We start from the raw sequence: 23,843 nt of genomic DNA, 5'->3' as shown, positions 1-23,843 counted from the left end.
CTCAATTTTTTAATCCAACTACATTTTTCTGTGTGTGCTTTCTTTTGCCTGTGACATTTTGCTGGTTTTGTTCACTGAAGGCTATCCATAAGCACTGCTATAAATCAGAAGTCAAGGCCGTTCCTCACCTGAATTTTGGGCTTGCTGGTGTTTGTGGCGCAACATTTCATGAAGCAATTTGAAAAGCTGAAAAGTTGTTCAAACTTTTCACACAGACATAAAAAATAATAACACTCCACTTTTTCAGCACTATTCTCTGTGTCAAAATATGCTGCATAGGAACATGAGGTATTCTGTCTTTGCTTTCTCAAGACAGATGAATGAGTTTATCAGGTTCACATACAGACCAGATTAATTCAAGGCCATGTAATTCAAGGTCTGCCCACACAAAGGGGTATACAGGAGCCTTCTTCATCAGCAGCAAAATCAGCTTTTGCTTGACTTTGGCCTTAACACAAGCCTTCCTTCCTGAAACCAGGACTCTGACAAAGTACCTTGTACTGCCAGGGTCTTCCTAACCTCATGTAAGAAAGAGGAGTTGCACAGGTACCATTTGTGAAGATGCTGTGCAGGGTTCCTTTGCCAGCTCTTGGAAGCTTTCAGGGTGATACCTGGTTGAGGTGTACTGCAGTAAAATCTGGTAGCAGCATTTTGTGAACTTCAGCATCAGCAGAGCTTTGTTTTTAAAGAAATACTCATTTACTCCTCATTAAGGAGTAAGTAATTAACATAGGAAAGTAGTGATTATCAGGTTCTCCAAGAGTATCCTTTCCAGGTACAGACTGGCATTTTCAGCAGATAAGAGCAGAGGAAATTTTCCTTCTTCTCCCCACCTCCCTTCCCAAAATGATTAAAAAGGAGGAAAGTAAAAGTTACCAGACAATTAAAAAAGCATGTGGTTTAAAATCACTGCCAGTCATAAACAAAGCACATGTGAAGTCTTTTCTTCAAATCAGATATTAATCTTTTCCTTGATACAGGGTGGTGGGTTTCATTCTTTCAACACAAGAACTGCAGAATGGTTACCAGTTACCTCTAAATAGAAAACTGTTGTTCAAACAGTGGTGGAATACACTGGACTGACAAAGAGCCAGAAGCTTCAGTCAGTCCATTGTGACCTGCATTTGAAACCAATTATACACACATACATACACACCCCAATTATATATGGCTACGAAATTGCATGAAATTGGTTTCAGATGGGCCTTTTAGACACTAGTCTTGCACCCATATTGAGATAATAAGGATTTCTTTTTAGGACCTGGCTTTTAATACTTGAGGCATTTCTCCAAGTGTGTTGCTGTAAGTGTATTTCTTGGAGAAATGAATGTTTGTGTAACTAGGCCTGTGCTAGACCTCCTCTCAGCAACAGAGGACAACCAAACACTCACAGGGCATAAAGAAGCTTTAGTCAAGACTAAAGATCAGTTCTGTAGAAGAAGCTGTTTGTATCTCATGCACTTAACAGAAAGCCAGAGCAGGACTTGAGTTCTCTACCTCTGGCAGCCTGGCATTTCAAACGTTGTTTAAAAAATAACCATTCATCTTTGAAATTGTAATGACGACTGCCTAGTTTCACCCTTGGTATTCAGTTCTGGTAGTCAGGCTGCCTCTGTGGCTGAAGCAAAATCATGTCATTGTTCCCCTCATCGTCTGGAAGATGCTTTTCTCTCCAGAGTTATGCACTGTGCAGAGCAACTCATGGGAGCTGAGCTTGTGTAGCCCCACAGTGTTCACAGCACAGACCTCCAGGATGTCGGTGGCTGTAAGATGGACACCTTTCAGTTAATTTTTTTTGGTTAAATGACAGCTTTAGTGAGATGATTGGTTAAACAGGAGTGATTTCTGCAGCTTTGAATGGGAAACAGTAATTGCTGGGAGAAAACAGCATTTGCAGATTTGCTTTTGTTAATTGGGCAACTGCTTGCTTCACCTATGATATCTCTGCTTAAAATATCTTACTTGATAAGATGCTGCTCCTTTTTCAGTAGGTGACAAGAGCCAGCAGAATTCACCTGTCTGGTGCTGCTGAGATTATGGGGTAGTAAGTCCAAAGCCGCACCATCAGCATTACAGTAGTGCTTCTATGGCACTCGTTAAGAGTGTGTTAACTCAGATTCCCTGGACCTCATACACCACTGAGTATCTTCTAGTCACTTCTGACTCAAGCCAGTGAAAGTGAGAGCCAATGAAGCCCAAGATGTAAATCAAAAGAGGACCAGAACTGTCATCTGCCTGTGGTGAAAAAATAAGCATTTGTCTTAGTTCTTATGTGTGTTAATAGTCAGTGAATTTTTGGGTAGTGACACTAGAGACATCACATGTGACTCCACGGGAAATAATGGGCCTGCTGCTGGAAGCGAGTTTCACCTTCCTCTAGCAATGTGCAGGGTATGAGAATATATATGTTGCCAGCAGCTGTATGGAATGGCTCTTCCTCGTCATCCTCAGGTTTCTGAGACAATAAAATCCTGCTTCTACAGCTTGTCAGCAGGAACAGTCACATTCACTTTGAAGGCCATGTTGCTCCACAGGCATGACTTCTTTTTCATGAGTTAGTTTTGCTTTGAGAAGGATCAACTTGTTCTTTCAGACCTTCAAACTACGGACAGTGGCCTGCTGATCACATTAGAGGCTTAAACAAAGTTATGCAAAATTCCAGGTTTAGACATTCCCAGGAGTGTTTTAAATATTCACAAACCATAAGCAGTCATTGCTCCTGTTTTACCAATATCGCTGTGATTTCAGGTGTCTAGGTAAAGATTTGATTGCCTTTCACAAGGTACTTATATTTTAGAGCATTGTCCTGAGACAGCATTCCCAGCAGTACTGTCTCTGCAGTGTGTTGGCTTTCCCAGTGCGCAGTGTGTTGTAACAGCCTTTCTTTTCCTGCCGAACCAGGTGCTGTTATTTCATGACCAGAATTATGGAATTCATTACGAATACACCATTCCTGTAAACTATACTGCTGAAAACAGAAGCGAGCCAGAAAAGCAACAGGATTCTTTGTACATCTGGACACACAGCGGATGGGAAGGGTGCAGTGTGCAGTGTGGAGGAGGTAAGTAAGGGTCTTTGCTAACTTCATGGGACTTGCTGGACAGGGTTTACAGTCACCAGCCATTAGAGAGGTGCCTGCAGAAGGACAGTGTTGCCAAACTATGAAGGAAACCGGCCATGGGTATGGATGTTGCCATTATGAACTCAAAAGAGAGCTCATTCTCACCAGCTCTCCTAGCTCTCATCCACATCCCCACAGCTAATTTTCACTCAGCATTTTGGCAGGGATGCTGCTTTGTCGGCTCGTTACCATAGGCTGGAGCTGCACCTGGATTAGTGCTCCATGGATAGCTCAAGGCACCGTGTGCAGCCCCATATCTCAAGTCTCAGTCACATTCTTGGAGCAGAGTTTCCACAGGTGTTCAGGCTTGTTCACTGAAAGACACTTCCTTCCCCAGGGATGGAACTGGGGCAGCGCTGCTGTGACAACTGCAGATGGCATCAGATGCTCTTAGTGTGAGGTGGACATGAGCACACTGCAGATCACACCTTGCAGATGATCCCCAGGATGTGCTGAGGCAGATTTGCTCAAACCCTGGGGGGAATTGGTGCCTGTGAAACCAGAGACTGGTTTGTCAGCCACTGTCCACTGGCGGTTCAGTGCTGGAAGGAGTAGGTTTTTCCCTGAGGAAAATGGATCATTTCCATGCATTCTGGCCAGTCGTTCTTTACCAGCAGACCCAACTATTTATCATAGAATTTTATATGACAGAAGCAAAGAGTGCTCATCTTCACATTTGCAGGCTCACTGCCTTCAGTGTACTGAAATTCTGGATCTATTTTTTTCTGTAAATAGAACTCATTTTAAAATGGACACTTTTATGCATTTAGTAAAACTAATTTCTTAGAGCCATTACAGAATCACAGAATAGTGAGGGTTGGAAAGGACCTTAAGATCATCCAGTTCCAACCCCCAGGCCATGGGCAGGAACACCTCCCACTAAACCATGTCACCCAAGGCTCTGTCCAGCCTGGCCTTGAACACTGCCAGGGGTGGAGCATTAAATCCTCATGTGAGTGAGAGGGAAATCTGTAGCTCTTTTGACTTGTGCTGCAAGCCTGCCACATATTTGAATCAAATCAGCACCCCCCAGTAGTAGCTTGGATGGCAATTATCTCTTATATTTTGTCTGTGAGATGCTGCAGATCATGAATAAACTCAATTTGAGGCAGACTCGGGATTAAAAAGAGCATCTATGACATTTTCCTTGTCACATGTAGTGATTGGCACACAGTGGACGGCTGAACCCTGAGGGCCGCAGTGAGGTGTCTTGATGAAACTCCTCATACACACAATTTATATGAGAAATGCTGAATACTCCTGAGATACTTCAGTTTTCTTAAACAGTATATCTGGAGGTTAAGAAATGATTTATTTCAGTGGCTTAATTTCACCACTTTGTGAAATAGAAACAAACGCAATTTATCACTCTTGAACCCCAGTCACTCCTTTTCAACCTGACTCTTCCTGAGGGGAGAGCAGCAAGAGGCAGCTGTCCTGTCATCATCAGTCACTGAGGGGTGGATGGGTGTGTGGTTTCAGCTTACATGGCTGGCACATCTGTCCTAGGTGATTACAGGGCACAGTTATATGTGGAGGAGGAACCAGAAATTAAAGCAAATTGTTTTCGAGGTTGTTTCCACATTAAATGTTTGAAGAAGAAAGCCCAACCTGTTGTCGCTGTGAAGCAGCCAATTTCTCAATTACTGGGGAAAGATTTGTAGCTTTTTCTGAAAAGAAATAGAAATAAAGTAAAAATCAGTACAAAGGTAAGACAGAACTGGGAAATGGGACTGCTTGCAGAGTTGGTAGATCTGTGTAGATTAAATCTTGCAGAGGTAGTAGGGAGCTTCTAGCCTCTGCATTTTGGTTATTGACTTGACCTGATTTTGTTCTGACCCACTGGTTTCCTTTTTCAGAGCTGTTTTTTACTTGACTTATAGGTGAAAGGAAAACCATTGTATCCTGTACTCGAATCATTAACAAGACCATGACACTGGTGAATGACAGTGACTGCCAGCGAGTGAATCGCCCCGAGCCCCAGGTCAGGAAATGTAACACACACCCCTGCCAGTCACGGTAAGGAGTTAAACAATAATAAATCCCAATATCCTTTTCCTTCACAAATCACCCATTTCCAAAGCCTCCATCTGGTGAATGTGGTGAAAATATCTACAAGTATCGGGACACATTGTTAGCCACAGTGACCAGCTGTAATATTCATTTCCTTTCGTTGAGCAGGTCAGACTTCCATTACCTCAGAGTCCATTTAATATGTGTCCAGTAAGGCCAGATTCCATGCAGGCTGCCTTCACGGGTTGTTTGGGAATGGCTTGCTTTTCCCCTTGGCTGCTTTTTGGGTGACAAGAGCAACCTGCAGTATAAAGTTAGACAGGAGAGCAGTGACTGGATATCTAACCTTTTTTATTATTATTCAGTGCAGAATAGGGCCTGATGGATGTCAAACAGTGCCACAAAAACCCTTGCAAACAACTGACAGCCTTTAAGCTACTTTAGCTCATCTGCTGTGTTGCCTGCCTGGTCTGTATTAGCATAGTTCAGACTGGAAGTCTCTAGGTGACCAGTGTCTCTTCTTCATGTGAAGTTTGTACAGTGTTTAGCAAGACCTGCATGGTTTTGGAAACATACCTGAATCTTGCTGAAGTCAAGAAGTTTGGCTGAAACATGTTTTAGATGCTTTGCTCAATAAGAGTGCTTTTCTGCATGAATAGAAGCAAATAAAGAGCTAATAATAAGTGCTAAAACCCAATAAAATCTCTTTTTGCTTCAGCAAGCACTTGCAGCTGAATTGATTTTAATCTGTGTTGTATAAAACAAGACATTTCTGACCAAAATGATAAAATACAGGAAGGCAAATTAATCTGTTCAGTTTACTCTTGCTTCACAGTAATGCTTAGCTTTGTGGAGTATTGTAGAAGCTCCACTTTTGATAGTAGTTAGAACATAAAATCAATTTAGGACAAAGCTCAACAACACCTAAAAAAGCATGTTCAAAACAACCTGCTAGCTGTTGCACTTTCTATAATCACACAAGCCAGGGAAATGTACTTTCAAAGCTACCTCCTGGCAGAAACAATAGGGGCAATGAGAAACAGCACACTTCCTTCTAATTAGACGTGCAGACCTGCTCTCTGATTACAGTGCCTTGAAGCAGGGAAATCCAGTGTCAGGTCATCCATCAATAAGGCTGTTTCAGGTTTGATTTTCTGTCTGCATTGCCTATTGTTGCTGCTATACAATATTGTGGCCATACTGCTTTCAGTGGTACTGAGAGGTATGATGAGATACCCCATGTGCTTCTAGGTGTGTGACAACCAAACTCCCAGTGACTTCAAAGAAACAACTGTCATTTCCATGAGGAAGTTTCCTAAATTCAGTGATGCTGGGATTTCTGGCATGTCATTCTTTAAGAAAGACAGAAACAAGGAGGATCTGCTTTTGGTTATGCCCTGCCCTATATTTCTTACAGACCTTGTTAAGCCATCAAGAGGAGACTGGTGTGAGCCCAGGCAGGTATATGGAGGGGTTCCAAGTGGTAGAGGTAAAAAAAGCAACATCTAAAGCTCTGGAAGAAGGTTGCAGCTTCTGCCTCTGCTAGATGAGAGCAACAAAGGGAAGTCTTGGCTATCAGGTCTGATAGAGCCCTAAGACCCATAGTGCTGTTTCTCTATGGGATCTCCTTGACCCTGAGCCCTTGGTTAAGTCTCCTCTTCGTTGCACACTTTTCAGCGTGACATTGCTGCCTCTTCAGTGGGTTAGGTTAAATCGCACAAAACCCCCTGAGAAAGGGATACTCTGTTCCTATATCCCGATTGTCTTCCTTTGGGATTTCAGGCCCAGCCCTTAATGTTCTTCCAAAGTATCTTTTCTTCTGTACAGAGTTACCAGGCAATTTATAGCCCAAATTTCCCTGGGAGCAGTTCGCACTGGCACAGTATTGGTTCTTTTCTCTCAGAGCGCTGACAGCAAGCACCAAACATGCTTAGTACCCGGAAAGGCCACAGAATCCTTGCTGATGATCTGATAGACCACACTCCCTCACTCCCTCCGTGTAGACTACACTTTCACACTTAACATGCTTTTAAGTGGAAACATTTTCAGAAGCACATTCTCTGTGCCTCTGTAGAATTTAAATTTCCACTTGCGTTTGCCCACCCAGATATTAGAAATGCATGCTTAGCATATTCTCTGACCAAGAACATCTTAAAGAAACCATTCTCTTTCACCATGTCAATGCTTATTTTATGAACCCTGAATTTGTTTTAGGGTTTTGAGTAAAATTATTGTAGCATCTTGTTACAATAAGGTCCTTTCCCATTTCCACTCAGCCCTAAGCCCTTTACCTGAATTCAGAAGGTGGAACAGTGCTTTCCTTTCTGCGGTAAACCTGCTCTGTTTTGTAAGGTTTGAACTACATTTACATTTTTACTCAAAACTTAAGAGTATTTATCTTTAGAGAAGGGTCTTAATGGCCATCTGGATCATAGGACACTGTTTCTCTTGTGGATGTGCTGTGAGACTTCAATTCACTATCCCACCCTGTCTCTTTGCTTCCTCTCTCAATCCATGTATAATCTGGATTGTAAACTCTTTGGGATGGGGTGAGATCATGTGTAAATGGAGGAAAAGGAGGAGGCTATTGCTGCTGAGATTATCATAAAAATAAAAACTAATAACCCACATTATAGATGTAAAGTGAACTGGAGAAAAAGAGGTTATGATATTAATAACAGTGTCTTTCTTCCAGCACGATCCCAAAGTGCTTTGCAAATTATATATCCCTTTGAACTTCAGCCACCTCTTGGGAGAGCCAAATAATGTGGGGCAGGGGACAGTAGTTTCATGAAGCCAAGGAGCAGATTAGAACTCTGCAACTGCAACCTAGCACCTGAAAAACACAAAGCAGGATTGAAACAAGGTTTGGATACACTGACATGTTTTAAAATTAAACGTCAGAGAAGAGAATTTTCTTAAAGGTTTTGTTGAAACTGGCAAAAAGAAAAGAATCTTTCATTCTTTATTATTGTTACTCTTTCACCTTTTAAAAAAATGCCTCTTTTTCTTCCTATTTTATTTTTTATGTTCCTTGACCCTCTTTTTCCATTAAATTCTTTACAGCTTCCTTTCCTGTCCCAACTGCACCCTATTAGCACCTCTTTATTCTAATCCTTTGCCTAGCTCTTTAGATATTTTTTACAAAACCCTGCTGTAACCAGATGGAATCTGGATTCTTGCATGCGGTGCGTATGGGTTGTTTCCAGCACACTGAACACCAACCCAAATATATAGGCAAACCCAGCACTCATGTTGGCACAAGACTCAGAAATCACAGATCACATCAGCTGTTATTACTGAAAACATAGGTCGGCCAGTGGCCACACACTTCAACATGCATGGTTGAGTCTATGAATATGAAACTGCTCCCCTCTAATGCAGGAAAAGAACCAAAACCACATGAAATTTCCCAACTGTTCAACTTGTAATGGCCTGTATGCAAACACTCTTAATTTTCCTCCTTTTTGCTGTAATAGATTTTAATAGAGGTTGAGTTCTTTCAGGGACCTGCTGAATATGTGGTGTTCCTACACAGATGCTTAACAGCAGCATAAAAGCCAGAAATCCCTTCCTTCGTCTACACAAAACCACAGGAGACCTGAGCCCTTATTTTCACTGTTTGGGACTTGAAAGTATCTCCCGAGTCCAAGGGTTAGTTTCCTGCTAACTTGCATACCAGCAGCATGTAGAAACCAATATAGCTCCAGTCTCCTTCCCTCACTGGAAGGCTCTGCTGTGACCTCGCTGTTCACGTGGGTCAAGATCTTTTCCTTCCAGCCTTAGTTTTTCACTGTAATTTTTCAGCCATTTGTTCTTGCATCAGCTCTGTTCCTTTGCTTATACAGTGTTTCTCCCCCTAGCTCTTTGCCTTGGGCTGAGTGCCATGTGATACAGCAAACCATTGTATCTCCTCCTTCCATCATTTCGCTGGGCTAAATCCATTATTTTTCCTTAACTCCTTATTGGATCAGAGACTGTACATGAATATTTCATTCCCTTGGTAACCTTCCCTCCTGGTGCTCTAATTTACATTATTGAAATTCATCATTTTAGTGCGCAGGTGACCAGAATTGTGTGGAGAATCCCAGTCTCGTTCCAGTCTAACCCTTGCACTTGTAATCTCCTGCCTTCATTGGCAGTAACTCTCTTGATATATGCTTTGCTTTTTTCATGACTGCATCATATTTGTGGCTTACAGTCATTCTAGATGTTTTCCTCCTCATTTGTTTCAACATGGGAATCCTACTTTAACACAGAAATGCTTGTTATTAGTCTCTAAGCACACAACCTTGCACAGTATGCTATTAATTTTCATCCTATCTCTGTTATTGCAGCACTCAAGGTTATTCAGTTCTTCCTGGATGACTCCTAATCCTCTGTTGTATAGACTTTGTATTGTCAGCATTTTCCCTATTTTTCCTTCTTTTTGTGCCAAGGTCATTAATGAACATACTAAATTAGATCAAATGCAAGGCAGATCTTTCGGAAAGTCCACTGGTAACTAACCTAGATTCCCTTCAGACCTGATACTCCATCTCAGCACTACACTGAAGCCAGGTCTCACCTACCATAGGAATTACATACTGATATCCATGTTTCCCAGCATATCACCAATTCCTCCAACTTAAATAAACAAAAGGAGTTTGTTACTGATAACCAAATAGATTAAATCTACCACGTTTCCTTTGTCTGGAAAAGCAGTTATCTTAATCACAGAATGCAGCCAGTGAGTTTTGCCTGGAGGAAACCTACGCTGCATCCATTTACCACTATGTCTTTGATTATTGTTTCCATTCAAATCTGCTCCAAAAACTGGCATGCTGCTGAGGTTAGTTCTGTGGTTCCATGGATCACTTCTTTCTGTCTTTCTTTCTTCTATTCCCCTTTCACTTCTCCATCTGTGGACTGGAATCCAACAGTGCGCTTTCCAAGGGCTTATGTACTCCAATGGTACCCACTGAGTCAAAAAATGAAGCCAGTTACTAGAGTCAGCCAAGGCCTCAGCTGGCTCAGCAGCTCACCAACCTGCCCAAAAGGCTAGTGACCACTCAAAGCATAGTGCTTCGGTGTGCCATGGTTGCTGGTGCCCATTGCTTTGATTGCTGGTCTGACTTTAGCTTGTGGTGCTTATCTGCATGACCCTTGCTCTCTGAGAGTTCACCTCTCCCTTTAGACTCTCCCATGTACCTGTCACAGCGCTCTGTTTAACAGTCCATGAGTACAGAAAGCAGTCTCCCTCATTCTGTTTGCACCACATTGAGTTGTGCTATCATCACAGGTAGATGGGGAGCAGAACAGTTTTGCATTTATTTTGTGAGGTGAAAAGTCTTGCAAATAGTAGAATTTTTTTGGGGAAGAGTATGGTGGAAAACTCGTTGAGAATGTTAGCAGATTACTTACAGGGCTGTATGGAAACTATACTGAACTGGAAGGATGTACTGGGAGTGCTGTTAACTGAAGGGGGCGAGCTAGACATTCAGTGCTTCCCAATGGGTATGTTCTTTCATTAATGCGGTCAGACTCTTCTGGGACCTGTACAAATGTTTATCATCCATAAGGTTCAGTAGCAACGAGTTCAAAACCTTATCTGTGCCTTGTCCTAAGAAACATCTCTTTTGGTGTGCTTTGAGTTTTGCCTACATGAAAAAAAAGGAAAAGAAGGAACAGCCATGAGGAAGGTTTCAAATCATTTTAGCCTGGAAATCTGGCATAAACAGTAATGTTAGCACCCTCTGATCCAAGGAGGCACCACGTAAGAGCTCATTTTGAAGTATTTCCCAAAACTGGAGTTGGGATCTCTAGAATCAGTTTGAGCTTAATGAATTTGCCAGGACCGTGCTGGACCCTGTGCAAGACACGGTGGCTGCAGGCGGCGGAGCCAGCGGCCAATGCTGCGCCCTGGTGGCTGCTCTTCAGGGAGCCATCCTGGTCGGTAGCTCCAATTCTCCGGTAGGTCTTGCAGGAGGAGAAGCCAAATGCTAACCAGGAAGCCTGGGAGACTTCTGGGCACCTTTGTGAGTGGGGAGCTGATGTCCTGCTGTGGGCAGATCTGGTTATCACCAGCCGCTAGGAGACAAAATGACATGCATTCCAGGTTGTAGGAAGGTCCTCAAGTGCAGAAACCATCAATCAGTAGTTAGCTACTGAAAGACAAAAACATATTTTCAAGCAAATCCAGGAACTCAACTCAATGAAGCAACCTTTCAGAGAATATAAGAAGGCTTGGGAACAGAGAGCAGAATGAGGAGGGCTTATTTGCTCCTTGTAAATGCATTTAAATCAAGTAATTCAAGATGACTTGCTAGAGCAGAAGTCAATTTGGCGTTAGTTTTCACATGGAGTCATGAGACAGGCTTCTTAGCTTTGTTGTAAACACCCAGGCTGACTTACATCACATTTTTCCCCATTATAATGTTTGACTCAACAGCCTTCTCTTTGAACATTGCCTTGTTTTAAAATGTTAAGTGATCTGTGCCTCTGTTTTGAGGCTCTTCAGGCCAAGTGCAGTCTTTACTACAAAGAAGGATTAGCAGGATAATCTAACAAAATATGTAACTGTGAAATTCATTCCTACTACTGCCTGCTGTAATGTTTTTTTCCCTGTTTGCATCCTGTGGTGTGAGCTGAGGGAAAGACACCACTTTCTTTGAAAGGCAAGGAATGGAGCTGGACACCAGTTGCACTATCAGAAGTACACTAGCCATGGATCAGGGTAGGGGTAACTCACTGCCAAAGGCCTCTGAGGGTGCTGATACTCGGTGCCTTAGAGTAGTGATGGAGCTGCCAGCAAGAAGAACATCTACTCATGCCACACTGAGTCCTCTGGAAGCGAGTGATCTGCTTGATTTAGGGTAGGGAGGAGGGAGAATACAATGTCTTCCGTTTAAAAGGTCTTCCAAAGGTGCATGTAAATTATAAAACATTGTCCTGTGGCTCATCTTATAATTGGTGGGAAATTACAAAAAGCCAAGCTGTCAAAATGATAATCACCAAATTAAAAAGAAACCTGTGTGAGTGAAAGTTGGCAAGTCTGTTAGCTGAATGACTACTGTACTGGAAAATTACTGAGCACTGTTTATAAAGGCAATCAGACAGGAATGTTAGTCTTGGAGTCCTACTTTCGACATCAGCAGCTGTATTATTCTACTAGATTCCTTATACTTTTTTCCAACAAAAAAATCCCCTTCTATGCTTGGGTGTGGCACAACCTGTTCCCAAAAGTCAAGATTCACCTGATTATTTTGACCCCATATCTCCACCGTATGTCAGTATTGCAGGGGTATGGTGGAGAGTTTTAGAAGTGTGTAAGGAGAGAAAGATAACATAGCAGAGTGTGTGTATTTCATGGCAGTCATGAGTCCATTTGTAAACAGTGTTCTCTTGCTTTTACATATTCAAGCACGAACTTGGTTTGATAGCTGTGAGCAGACAACATCTGACTGTCAGCTCCACATGACTGATTCCCAAAAATCTTTTCCAATTCTCCTTGCTAAAATTATCCCATGTGAAATCTGGCCCCACGGTAAATTGGTCTGAGTTTTGCCTAACATCAGTAGAGGCACAGTTTCATCCAGGCGAAAACTAAGAGCATCTTCTACATGATTTTGCATCACAAACTGGTGCTAAAGACAACCAGTCCCAACTAGACGTAAGAGTTATTCTCACTTATACATTAGTTCAAGGATATATGTTAAACCAAAAGGTATGGAACAAAATCTGCTAGAAATAGAAGCCTCAGATTACACTCTGTTGGATTAGTTTCTGTCACGACTGATTTTCAAACTAGTTATGTCTTGTAGCAAATTTCCTCTGATACTTTATTCAGCTAACATCTTACATTACAACATTATATTGCATTATATTATATTGCAACTAAACTAGTTGTAGTTAAGAGCCAGTTCTAAGCAAACAGGTTCCATAAAAACAGAAAAAAAATGTGTTAATTGCAAATGTCTTTGGTCACATCCAAGCTATTGTTGTGAAAGCAGGGAAGTTAATTCCACCGAGGCATTGTGGAGGGAACAAAAGCAATGCAATCCCTGTAGATAGTGAGTGCAGGTGCAAATATGCCATGGATGTTTAGATGGTGGAATAGAATCAGCTTGCAGGCATTGGTCTTCTGCAGGGCTCAAGACAGAAATAACCAGGTGAAATTTAATGGGCTGCAATATTTACCCTAGAACATGTAATACCTTTGTGTTATAAAGGCTACAAATCTCTGAAAAGTGACTTCATGTCTTTTGATTGCACTCCTCTACCTCATGCTTTAGCCTTGACCCATTTTATCTTCATAGCCTTTTTCCCCCAAATCCTTAGCTACAAGTCTTCATTTGCAGACATTCATCTCCCCTGTGGTTATGTACGTACTGCTGTAGACATTTTTTTCATAGAAAATGTAGGAGTCATAGGCAAGTAGGTAGAGAAGATAATTCAAGGTTAATGACTAATCCAGACCATGGAAAGATCAAATGATGAACTGAACCTCCAAAAGATATTTCAAGTTTGCTCCAGGGGCCTGCCAGATGAGTGTTGCCAAAGCAGATTAGAAGAAGAACTCCCAATTCCTCAGCAGAGATACTGAGAGGTCAGAGGTTGAGGAAGACTCAGAAGGCAAAGATTTAAAACAGCCCTCTCAGATTGCATGTCCTGCCCATCCCAGCTTTTTGAGGCTATAGAAAAACACATCCTTCTGGGCATTTTTTTAGCTAGAAAGACATCCACTTACTGGGTTACAAAATCTGTGCTTAAAAGCTCATCACTTTCTTCCTAAATCTAACCACCATCAGGAATCCTCTAGCTCTTGAATCTTCTGTAGAGGTAAGATTACAAAAACTAATACCACGGATAAAGCCCTACCTATGGTTGTAAGAAAGATAAGTGTGTTTGTCACATAAATCAGTGCTTGCTGGAAAAATGAGAGGCTCTCCAGGGACTCCAGTGAGAGCACTCACATGGTCCAACAGAAGATAGGTTGTAACCTGGGAGGGAAAGACCAAACTGAAAAGAGCCGTGGTGTCAGGCAATCCCTAAGATCAGTTTGCAGGCTTAAAACACAACTGGAAGCCAAATGCTGTATATGATATACACAGGGCTTAGAGTACTGCAGTTAATTGGCTTAGTTAATAACACAGAGCTCGGTGTTCCGAGTTGGAAAGCTGGAATTCTTTTTTGTCATAAGAAAAATGCTGTTTTTTAAAGAAATTAAAAGTAATTCTCCTTTTTAAACACATCCAGGTGTGTTCAAAAGGTGTAATGACAGTGTAGAGAAGAAAATCTGTCTGTAGTGTAATTTAATAGCAACCATAATGTGATACTATTTGTACATCACATTTTTCTTCCCTGCATGTATATTACTTGAGATAGTAGATATGCTAATACCTGGCTGCACATTCCTTTACCAAATATGAAAATTTCTGGATTTTTCATGTTTAATTACTTTATCCATAAATCCCTTTACCAAATTCCTTTACCAAATATGAAAATTTCTGGATTTTTCATGTTTAATTACTTTATCCATAAATCCCTTGTCCTCCAACTTTTGTTGTGAACAATGTTGAAATATAGTTGCAGTGATTCTGTGTCTTACAGGCAATACAGTAACATTTTCAGCTGCCTATGAAGGGGGCTTTGGGAGAAGTGGAAAGGGAGAGAAGTGCACTGCCAGCACTGGATGTAGGACTTACATTTACTTGTTTGCTAGATACTCTTTACAAGCCATGAAGCAGAGACTTCACTGAGAGGGTGAAGTTCTGTGGTCAATATATGATAGCCTACTTTACTGATATTATTATTTAAACATTTAATCGGTCACTTGTCTCTTGAACATGAAACTAAACCCAGCACTTTAAAATAGCCTTTAATTTATAAGTATTTGGATTCCATGTTAGCAGCAGATGTCAGGAGTGTAGGACTCATGGGCTGTGAGGTTTTAGAGATCCCTTATGCTATAGCCCTACCTAATCTGTAACCATTGGTCTCAGGTCAGGGATGGATGTAGTGGATCTGTAGCTGAAGCTGGCCACAGATGCCACTCTGACAAAAAAGTTGGAGATTGCGTTTTCACTACTGGTACAGCTTTGTATTGATTCCTGGGGTTTGCCTCATGCCCTGTGGAACCATTCTTCTCATGATGATGATGATGACAATGTCTTTTCTGTGCCAGTTTTACAGTTACACTCTATTGTATCTGTGCTAGAGCCCGCTGAAGGTCACTAACTAGCAACCACTGAACAGGGCACAAATGAGGTTGTTTCTCCCTTGCACAAGAGCAACAACCAAAAACATTAAAAAAGGAATTTTCCTTCCTGAAAGGAAAGTCATAACCTCACTTCCGAAGGCATCTTGGAAATAGTTGGCATGCTGTGTGCTGCCCATCCTAAATGCAAGCTCACAGCCAGCCCCTGCCAAGAATGTATTTTTATCTTTCTCCTCTGCTTTCAGCCCCTTTCCCTTTTTCTTTTGCCAGTAGCTTTAGATCACAGTGAGAGTACAGTGCTGAAGTGAATATTAGTTCAGTGGAGCCTGTACAGAAACCATTCCCAGCCCTGTGACTCACATTCAGCTCATAAAGCACAGTCACTCTTTCCCCCTCCATGCCCTTGTTGAGCGGTTCCTTCACCCAGATAGATAACTCCCTCCACACTTGCTCTGACAAGGCAGAGCCCAGCTGATATCAAGGGAGCCTGGCTATTTATTTTCATGAACACTGATTTCTGCACTTCAAGGCTATTTTTGTCAGTCTTTCAGCCCCAGTATTCAATTACCCAGCTGGCATTTTCCCATTCCGTAAGCAAAATACCAAGCACTCAGCCACAGAGATGCACCAAAACTACTGTCTAGAGAAACACGCTTGGTGTCTCTCCAGCTGTGTTAGCCAATGGAAATTCACAGATCTGTCAACTGCTTTAATGCACAGAAGCATTTGAGTGAGGCCCACAAAAGACAGGTGGCCAGCCTGCCCTCTCCCATCCTGCTCCAACCAAATGGCTTCTACCTTCACTGTCAACGCAGTCAGCAGCGCTGCCACACCAGCACATCAGTCATGGCATTTGGTAAATGAATTCATGACAATTACACCGTGATGTTTCTGCAGATTGTGCTGAACCAGTTTTTCCCCATTCAGGAACTGGAAGATGGGAAACAGTTGTTTGATTCATTTAGGAGAAGTTACAGAGCAGCATTAAAGAAATGTGCTTAGTAAGTAGGCTGTAACTGGACCATGGGAGCCTTCAGCAAAGTGAAATTGCGTTTCTGACCAGGCTTGTTTTTGAGAAGTCTTATTTGAGCCCCTTATCATAACAGATAACCCAGGATTGGGTAACAGGTAAAAGATTCATGGTATAAGGATACTAATCTAGATGACAGTCCTAAATAGCAGGCTACAGGGCCAATTACCTGGTGAGAAAGGGATGATAGCCTTCCGGTGCACAGCACCTTCACAGTTATTGTTCCGGTCCTTCACTTCACACAGGAATGCCAGTAATTACAAAGAGCATGTTCCGCACTGACAGATTGCAGGAAGCGTAAAGATGGATGCTGCTTGTCTTTAGGAAAAAAATGGTCCCTCCCTACTCCTAATTTGACTCTTTTGGGGCATTTTATTCACTGCCTTGTAGCCTGGCTCTAACCACAGTGGTGCTCTCAGCTCTTGCTGGAGCCAGTGGGAGCCTTAGCAGTTAAATGCAGTTCAGATTATCTAACAAAGAATGCAGTCAGTTACTCTCCACTTTTAAGGTGCCTGGTGCCATGAACTTCAACCTGATGAGATTCCAATTAAATATCCTGGAAAATCCAACTATGATTGAAAATGAAATCTCACCAGTGGCTGTGAGAGGGTAAACTAGAAGTGAGGCAGGAGATGTCTTTGCATTCTAGTAGCCTGGGATGGAGAGGATTTGTATTCTTTGAGAGTATGTAGGGTAGGGCTGGGGTTCCTGGATGCAGGAAAGTCATCTGGCTGTAGCACCCTCCCAGTCTGTACCTGGTAAGTGTAGGTTCTCTGCACAGCTCCACAGCACAGTGCAGACATGCATGCAGATGTAGTCTGTATTCCTCTCAAAGGCAACAATAGTTGTAGGATCGGATCACCTGCAGGCAAATCTTTCTTTCCAGGGAAAAATGCAGCCATGTTGTAGAGACTGAGGATTACAGGGAGCTATACAGGGTTTTGCGTTGGATATTCTCTTGTATGCAAACACTTTTCTGCTTTACACACTTCAACTCCCAAAGGTGATCAGGTGATCTCAGTGTGATGACAATACAGCATCGTCAAAGAATCCACAAACCCAGGAGGAGTTGCCCATTTCTCGCTGGTTTTAAATGAAGCACGATGCTTTATGCCACCAGGTTTTTAACATTCCTTCTCTGGCTCCTTCACAGGTGGGTGACTGGCCATTGGAGTCCCTGCTCTGCCACTTGTGAGAAAGGTGTCCAGCACCGGGAAGTGACTTGTGTTTATCAGCTGCAAAATGGCACCTACGTTAACACAAGAGACCTCTACTGCCTTGGCAACAAACCTACAACAGTACAAAGCTGTGAAGGTCGGGACTGCCTTTCTATCTGGGAAGCATCAGAGTGGTCAAAGGTAGGAACTTGATTCCAGAAGGGAGCCAGAAGATGTCCATTTATTTTTGATATTGTATCTGTTAGCCTCATCTGAATCATAAGAAGATCCTTTCACTCTTGGTGCAGTGCTTACAGCATTACCAGTCTCATTCCAGATTGGCTGAGTTATGGGACTGGTCAGCTGCAGTCATTTCTGTGGGAAGCATCTTTCCCTGCTGTTCATCTCTTTTGAAACAGTGAGTTCCTATTTAAAACATTGTCACAGAAACTCAGGATACAAGACATCTTGCACTGAGGAACAGTGTCTCTTAACAAACACAGTGTGATTCCATTGTCCGCCTTGAATAGGAAATCCTAGTTAAGTGAGGGTAATGTTTTCTTTCAGTAGGATGCTGTATCTGTTCATTAATGCATGAGATTTGCTTGCTGAGTTCTTTCTTTTCAAAATGTGTGGAGAAACACACTGAAGTTTAGTAAGTTGTCTGATAGGTTGTCTGTGTGCTCTAGAAGGAGCCCTTCCAGGTGATGCCCTCTTTGTTTCCTATAGCTGAGCCAGCTGAACTGTTCATAGCTGAGACTAATTTTATGGTGCAGTTCCTACCTGTTTTACTTGGGCCTTTTGTTAACAATCCCAGGTACTTCACTCTCCTTTATATGAAATGGACTAAGATACAGATGACTTTTTCCAGAGTGGAAATAGTCTGTATTTGAGACCACATAACTCATTTAAAAATGCATAATAATTTTTTATCATTTTCTCAATAACTGCTTTGTTTTTTCTTTGATATATTTACTTTTGTCATGTCTGCAATTTCCCACTCGTGATTTTAAATTCATTCTTGTTCTGGCACATTTCTGCTGTTATGTAGCACAGTTGACTCCAGGACACATTTGATGCTCTGCCAGTTTGAGCACTTCTCATAACTAGGACTTTCTTCAGTGGTAATCACTTTAATCCTTAGCATTTTAATCTGATGCTATGGAGTAAACATCACATTAGTGGTATCATTTTATAAATCAATTTTTCTCACATATGTTTTTGAACCCTTTGGTTATACAACAACAACCAGTTGACCACATTGATGTCTGGTCCCCCATCAAAAATGTGTGTTCTCAAAGCAAATTCCAATATCCAATCTCCAGTGTGGAAAAAATTAAGTTCCCCTCCTATTGCCAAACACTTGAGATTGTTTTGGACAAAGTACTGCTCAACCCATTTTTAATGACAAAAATAGAGACTGTCAGGAAAAGGTGAATGTTCCTACTGTTAGGGAACTGGAGTAGAAAAAAACACGGATTTCCTTCAAATAAAGGAGCTGTGTCTTAACTGCAAAGTTGTGTTGCTCCTTTACAAAACCTCGTGGGATTTGACAAAGTAATTTGTTAATAAAATAAGACCTAATGATCCCAGCTGGACACTCTGGGACTACGCATATTCATGTTTAGACTGTTGTGGGGTCTCTGTAAAATCTATATGGTAAGAAATTCGTCATGAAAACAGACGGCTTAGGGAAAGAAAAAGAACTCTTCAAGAGGGTGATTTATATGTGACCACCAAAGATCTGTTGGCAACCTTTTGCAAATGCTGTTTTGTCTAGGAAAGTATATGCAGTATTAATCTGTGAATGACTTAAAAGCTTGTGGGAAGAACAAACAGTTGGTGTTTTTCCCAGACTTGCTTGTAAAACCCACCTAGAGATTTCTCCTACTGTGAAAATACTCCCGCTTCAGCTTGATTTACTTTGAGTAAATTGGACCATTTGAAAGATTTTATATATTGTGCTTTGTAGTTTGAGATGAACGAGAGCAACCCTGAGGAGTCCACCCTGGGGGCTGAGGAAAACGATACATAACTTGGGAAAGTCTATACAACTTTGGGGCAAATTCATGGCTTTTAGGTAACATCTAGGGAGCTCCAGCCTGGGATCTCTGGCACATCTTGTGCTACAAGGAGTCCAGCAAAGCATTTTCTGGAATTCTGCAAAGCCTGGAAGAATTCATCCCCGTATGTAGCAGAACTATACAACTGTGCCTGCTACAAAGATGTTACATCCGTAAGGAGGTCATGCCATGCGCAGCACATAGTAAATTAAGTGGAAGGTTTCCCAGATTTTCAAGAAGTCACTTTGTAGTGCTCTGAAATATTTAAAGGCATGTCTGTTTGCTTGCCAGCTCATAAACGCTTGTCATTCATGTCCTTAACAAGGCCAGCAGGTCAGAACTGCCTGGATTGTGGTTTTAAGATGGTTAGACAGGCATGCTGAGATTTGTCCATTTGATGTAATTTATATCAAGCTGACGCTTGTTTCCAGCATAGACCCCCTGGATGGAGAAGCTTCTTGGAACACGTTCAAAAGACCTCACAGAATATCTCATATCTTCGCTATTTATTCAGTGTCAAATCAACTGTCTTTTCCATGCTGATCCCCTCAAGGGGAGAACTTGACACAGTGGAGGAGGTTAGTTTTTATCTCAGTTGGTACATATATCATTTTTCCACCCACCTGTCCCCAATGGCTCTTCAAGAAAATATTTCACTCTTAACTGCTGCAGTGGCATGGAAATGAAGAGCAGAGACTGGCTATGCTGCTGTGTAGTGCCATGCGCTCAGATGGCTGTGGCAGCATCAGCAGATCTGTTACTCTATTACCAAACTGGTTATTTAAAACAGAAATTCTGTCTCAGTTCATGCCAGTGTCCTTTTCCCACCTAGTGTGGCCAATGAAATCAAGACAATGCTCCAGTAAAACCGAATTTTCATTGGCAAAGATAACAAATGGGTGACCAGATATCCCTGCTCTTTAGAAGGTACCCAGGCACAAAACCATTTGTAGATGATTTGTATTCATTCACATGAATATTTGTTAGAGTCCCCAAATGTTTTAATGGAGTCTTCCTTCAGGAACTGGTTCTAGTAGCTCTGGTACCCTGCTGCTTTCTTAGAGGACTTCAAGCAGGCCTTGCTTATGCTTTTGGTGTTGAGAAGTCTGTCTTTCATCCCTGCTGATGTTAGCACTGTGGCTAGTTTGCTGGCCACAGTTGGAAGCTGATCACAACTCTGTGGCTCACTGAATAGTGCCTCTCCTAAGCTATCCGCTTTGTGCATTTGAGGTTCCTTGGAACTAACATAGTGATGAGCATATGGGAAATCAAAGGGTAAAGGTCATGTATGTATTTCACATGAGAACATGTGTAAGAACTGTGACTTTGCCGTGGTATCTACAAACTGTAGTGCAAAAATCTGTTTGTAAAGTGGTCTCATACTACTGTGATCTAGAAATGCATTTATCACCGACATTTGATTCCTGTAATACATCAAGAGATGTGCAGTTCTGTGTTGTAAATCTCAGTGTGTGCTTTTTCAGTACAGAGGATGAGCTCTTAAACACAAAATTTTGTGGAGTTTTTAAGCTGTAACATCAATCCTAGCAAAATGCCAGCTGGTATTTTTCAAAGAATGTTGATTTCCACAAGTGCCATTTTTCAGGCGCAAGCAGATTCATGCTTTTCAAATTGCTCATTTATTTTGAAAGGGGATTAGGTTATTGGGAGAAAATCTTACAGGTTATCAGATTTGCTCTGTGTTCATAAAACCAGCTTTTCCTTTTAGGTCTGATACCACGATAAAAGTTATCATTTCTAGGCATCATGTAACAGCAAACAAATACCTGTTGTTTTGCAGTGCTCAGCAGACTGTGGCAGGGGGATTCAGAAGAGAACAGTGACATGCACGAATTCCCAAGGAAAATGTGATGCAGCCACCAGGCCAAGAGATGAGGAAGAGTGTGAGGATCACACAGGCTGTTACGAATGGAAAACGGGCGATTGGTCTAAGGTAACAGGGAGCACTACCTGGTATTTCCTTCCTGAGTGCAAAGGTGTTCAGAGTCATGTGCTTCCATGGTCATTTGAAGTTTAAATAGTTGGAAAGTAAGGGTTTAACTGGTTTTGATTGGAAGCTTTGCTGGGGCTTAAACTCTCCCCTTCTGCATTTATAACCCAAACACTGCAACATAGGCCCCCAACCTAGCCAGTATGAGAGGAGTGTATTCCAAACAGGATAGAGTATTAATTTGATATTAATAGTCCAGTCCTAGACTTACTCCAACCACCTGATATGAAAGAAAGCCATGAATTTAAAGGCAAAGCCAAGCCCATCAGTCCTTTCCTGGAGGCTGGATTTTACCTTCACTTAGGCCTGTCTGAATTTAGTTTCTCCAGTGACATTAGTAATTCCTGAATGCTGTGGATTAAATCAGAGCAGAGTCTGGTCTGTAAGTGCACCTGATCTTAAAGTAATAGGTAATTTTTCTTGGGAAGGAGGTCTGGCGGTGTGAGAAACTCAGTCTTTGCCAGCGTTGTTCTTAAAGCATCCTTTACATTACTGACTTCATGTCTGCATTAAGAAGCAAGGAATATTCCCAGGAATATTATATTCCAGTTTGGTTTTATCTTATCTCTGAAACTGTTCTGTTCTTTAAAACAGAAAGTCTACTTTGTATCCCGGAATGTACGGCATGTGCTGAAACCGCTGGGATACAGTAGTTGCATTTGGCTTTCCAAAAACCCAAACTCCAGCAAGCAAAATCCAATGAAACAGAGGCCCATGATGGGCAAATCGGCTTATCTGTGATTGCTTTATTTTTTTTACATTGTGATTAGGAATTACAAATACTTATACTCTGCCATAGACACATGAATTTAATGGTGTCAGTGCTGGAGAATGCATTAAGAACCTGCTGCATACAAACGGTTTGTATTTATGCTGAGCCAGGAATTTGTATCACAGACCGTTTAGAGCACTGAACGTTATTCGTAACCTGGCACACAGAGTCCATGCAAAGTGGCCAAAACAAACAGTTCCCGTGTGTTAACAGGTGAAATAACAATATTTATTTATTTATTGGTGGAATTCGAAGACTTTTGGCCTGCAAATTGACCCGGATTCTCTTTATAGGGAGGAATATGAACAAATTATGAATTCACTGCTCACAAGGATTGAACATTCAGCATTTTATGAGTGGTTCCAATCTGATAAAGATGTTGGCTCACTGATAGAAAGGCTGCAGTCATACATTGGTCACAGTAAATAGTGTTCTTGATGGATTTAGTGTCAGTGTGTGAACAGGACAGGATCAGTGCAAAATCACTTATTATTTGCAGTTCTTAACACAGAATCGGGATCTTTCCCATACAAAAGGGCAAAAAAAGCTTATTTGCTGCATATATAGCCTGCTTCTGCCTGCAGAGAGCTTGTGCCAGCTCTTTGCTTCCCACAGAATTTCATCCTGTGTGAGTCCAGAAGGATGTTCTTGGACTTAAGGTTTGGATTATAATGAGCATCTAAAATTCTAGATGTATTGGTTAATTCTGACTGGACACCAGGATCACACAATTAGATTCCTATTCTCTGAGTAGAAGGGTAAACAAAAGGCACCACTGGATGGCTAGGAAATTGTATGGGTAGATAACAATTCTCTGAAGAAAGTGCATTGTCCCAGAAACACAGGTATGTCCCAGAAACTCAAATGCTTGGTGTGGAATTCAATTCTCCACAAATCCTGAGAGAAGGATTTTCATCATGAGGATCCAGAAGGTCTAATGCAGGGCTTAGACTTAGGGGAAGAGCCTTTACAACCATCAGCAACTCCTCTTTGGTGTTGTCCAGCTTTAAACAGTTCTTTCTTTAAGGAGAAAAGTCTGTGGCAGTGAGATTATAGCGAACTCTGAAATTCATACATCCAGGGCAAAATTCCATTGTAAAACATTTGTTCCCAGTGCTGTAAACATCACTGTGAGAGAGAGCTTTGTGCTGACTAAGATGGAAACTTTTCCTATTAATACAAATTGATCTCAGAACAAGCAACAACTTTTAGCAATTAATGCATTGTGCGTTTGTTACTTATTGTTAAGAACCATCAGGGAGGCAAGATTTAACTGACAGTAGTAATTATCACAGATTAAAGCAAGGGGTTTTGATGCTTTTCATGTGCAAACAGCTTGCATGGTGACTTGGCCTCCAATCCTTAATTTTCCAAACCAAGATCGTTTGAAGATACCAGGAAGTCATGTAACAAAGAGGCAAAACCTCATTAAAAAAGTCAAGTCCAGATACAACTTGTAAATAAAACAGTCTGCTGAG

At 41.7% G+C, this 23,843-nt stretch overlaps 1 protein-coding gene across 2 annotated transcripts in view; it reads left to right on the top strand.

Annotated features, from left to right (window-relative positions):
- The window catches only part of ADAMTS17 (ADAM metallopeptidase with thrombospondin type 1 motif 17), a 167,701-nt gene that overhangs the window by 128,408 nt on the left and 15,450 nt on the right, over positions 1 to 23,843 (top strand). For both annotated transcript variants that reach the window (XM_057409745.1, XM_057409744.1), the window contains 4 exons: positions 2,902 to 3,061; positions 5,005 to 5,140; positions 17,516 to 17,720; positions 21,384 to 21,536. In XM_057409745.1, the coding sequence (XP_057265728.1) occupies positions 2,902 to 3,061; positions 5,005 to 5,140; positions 17,516 to 17,720; positions 21,384 to 21,536 (654 nt within the window). The remainder of the gene's footprint in view (positions 1 to 2,901; positions 3,062 to 5,004; positions 5,141 to 17,515; positions 17,721 to 21,383; positions 21,537 to 23,843) is intronic.

This window comes from Pezoporus wallicus, unplaced genomic scaffold, assembly GCF_028554395.1.
Source record: "Pezoporus wallicus isolate ANWC-B61680 ecotype Strahan unplaced genomic scaffold, APGP_CSIRO_Pwel_v1 contig_13643, whole genome shotgun sequence".
Lineage (NCBI taxonomy): Eukaryota > Metazoa > Chordata > Aves > Psittaciformes > Psittacidae > Pezoporus > Pezoporus wallicus.
Note: the sequence above shows the minus strand (reverse complement) of the source record. Positions and strands in the feature narration are given on the sequence as shown.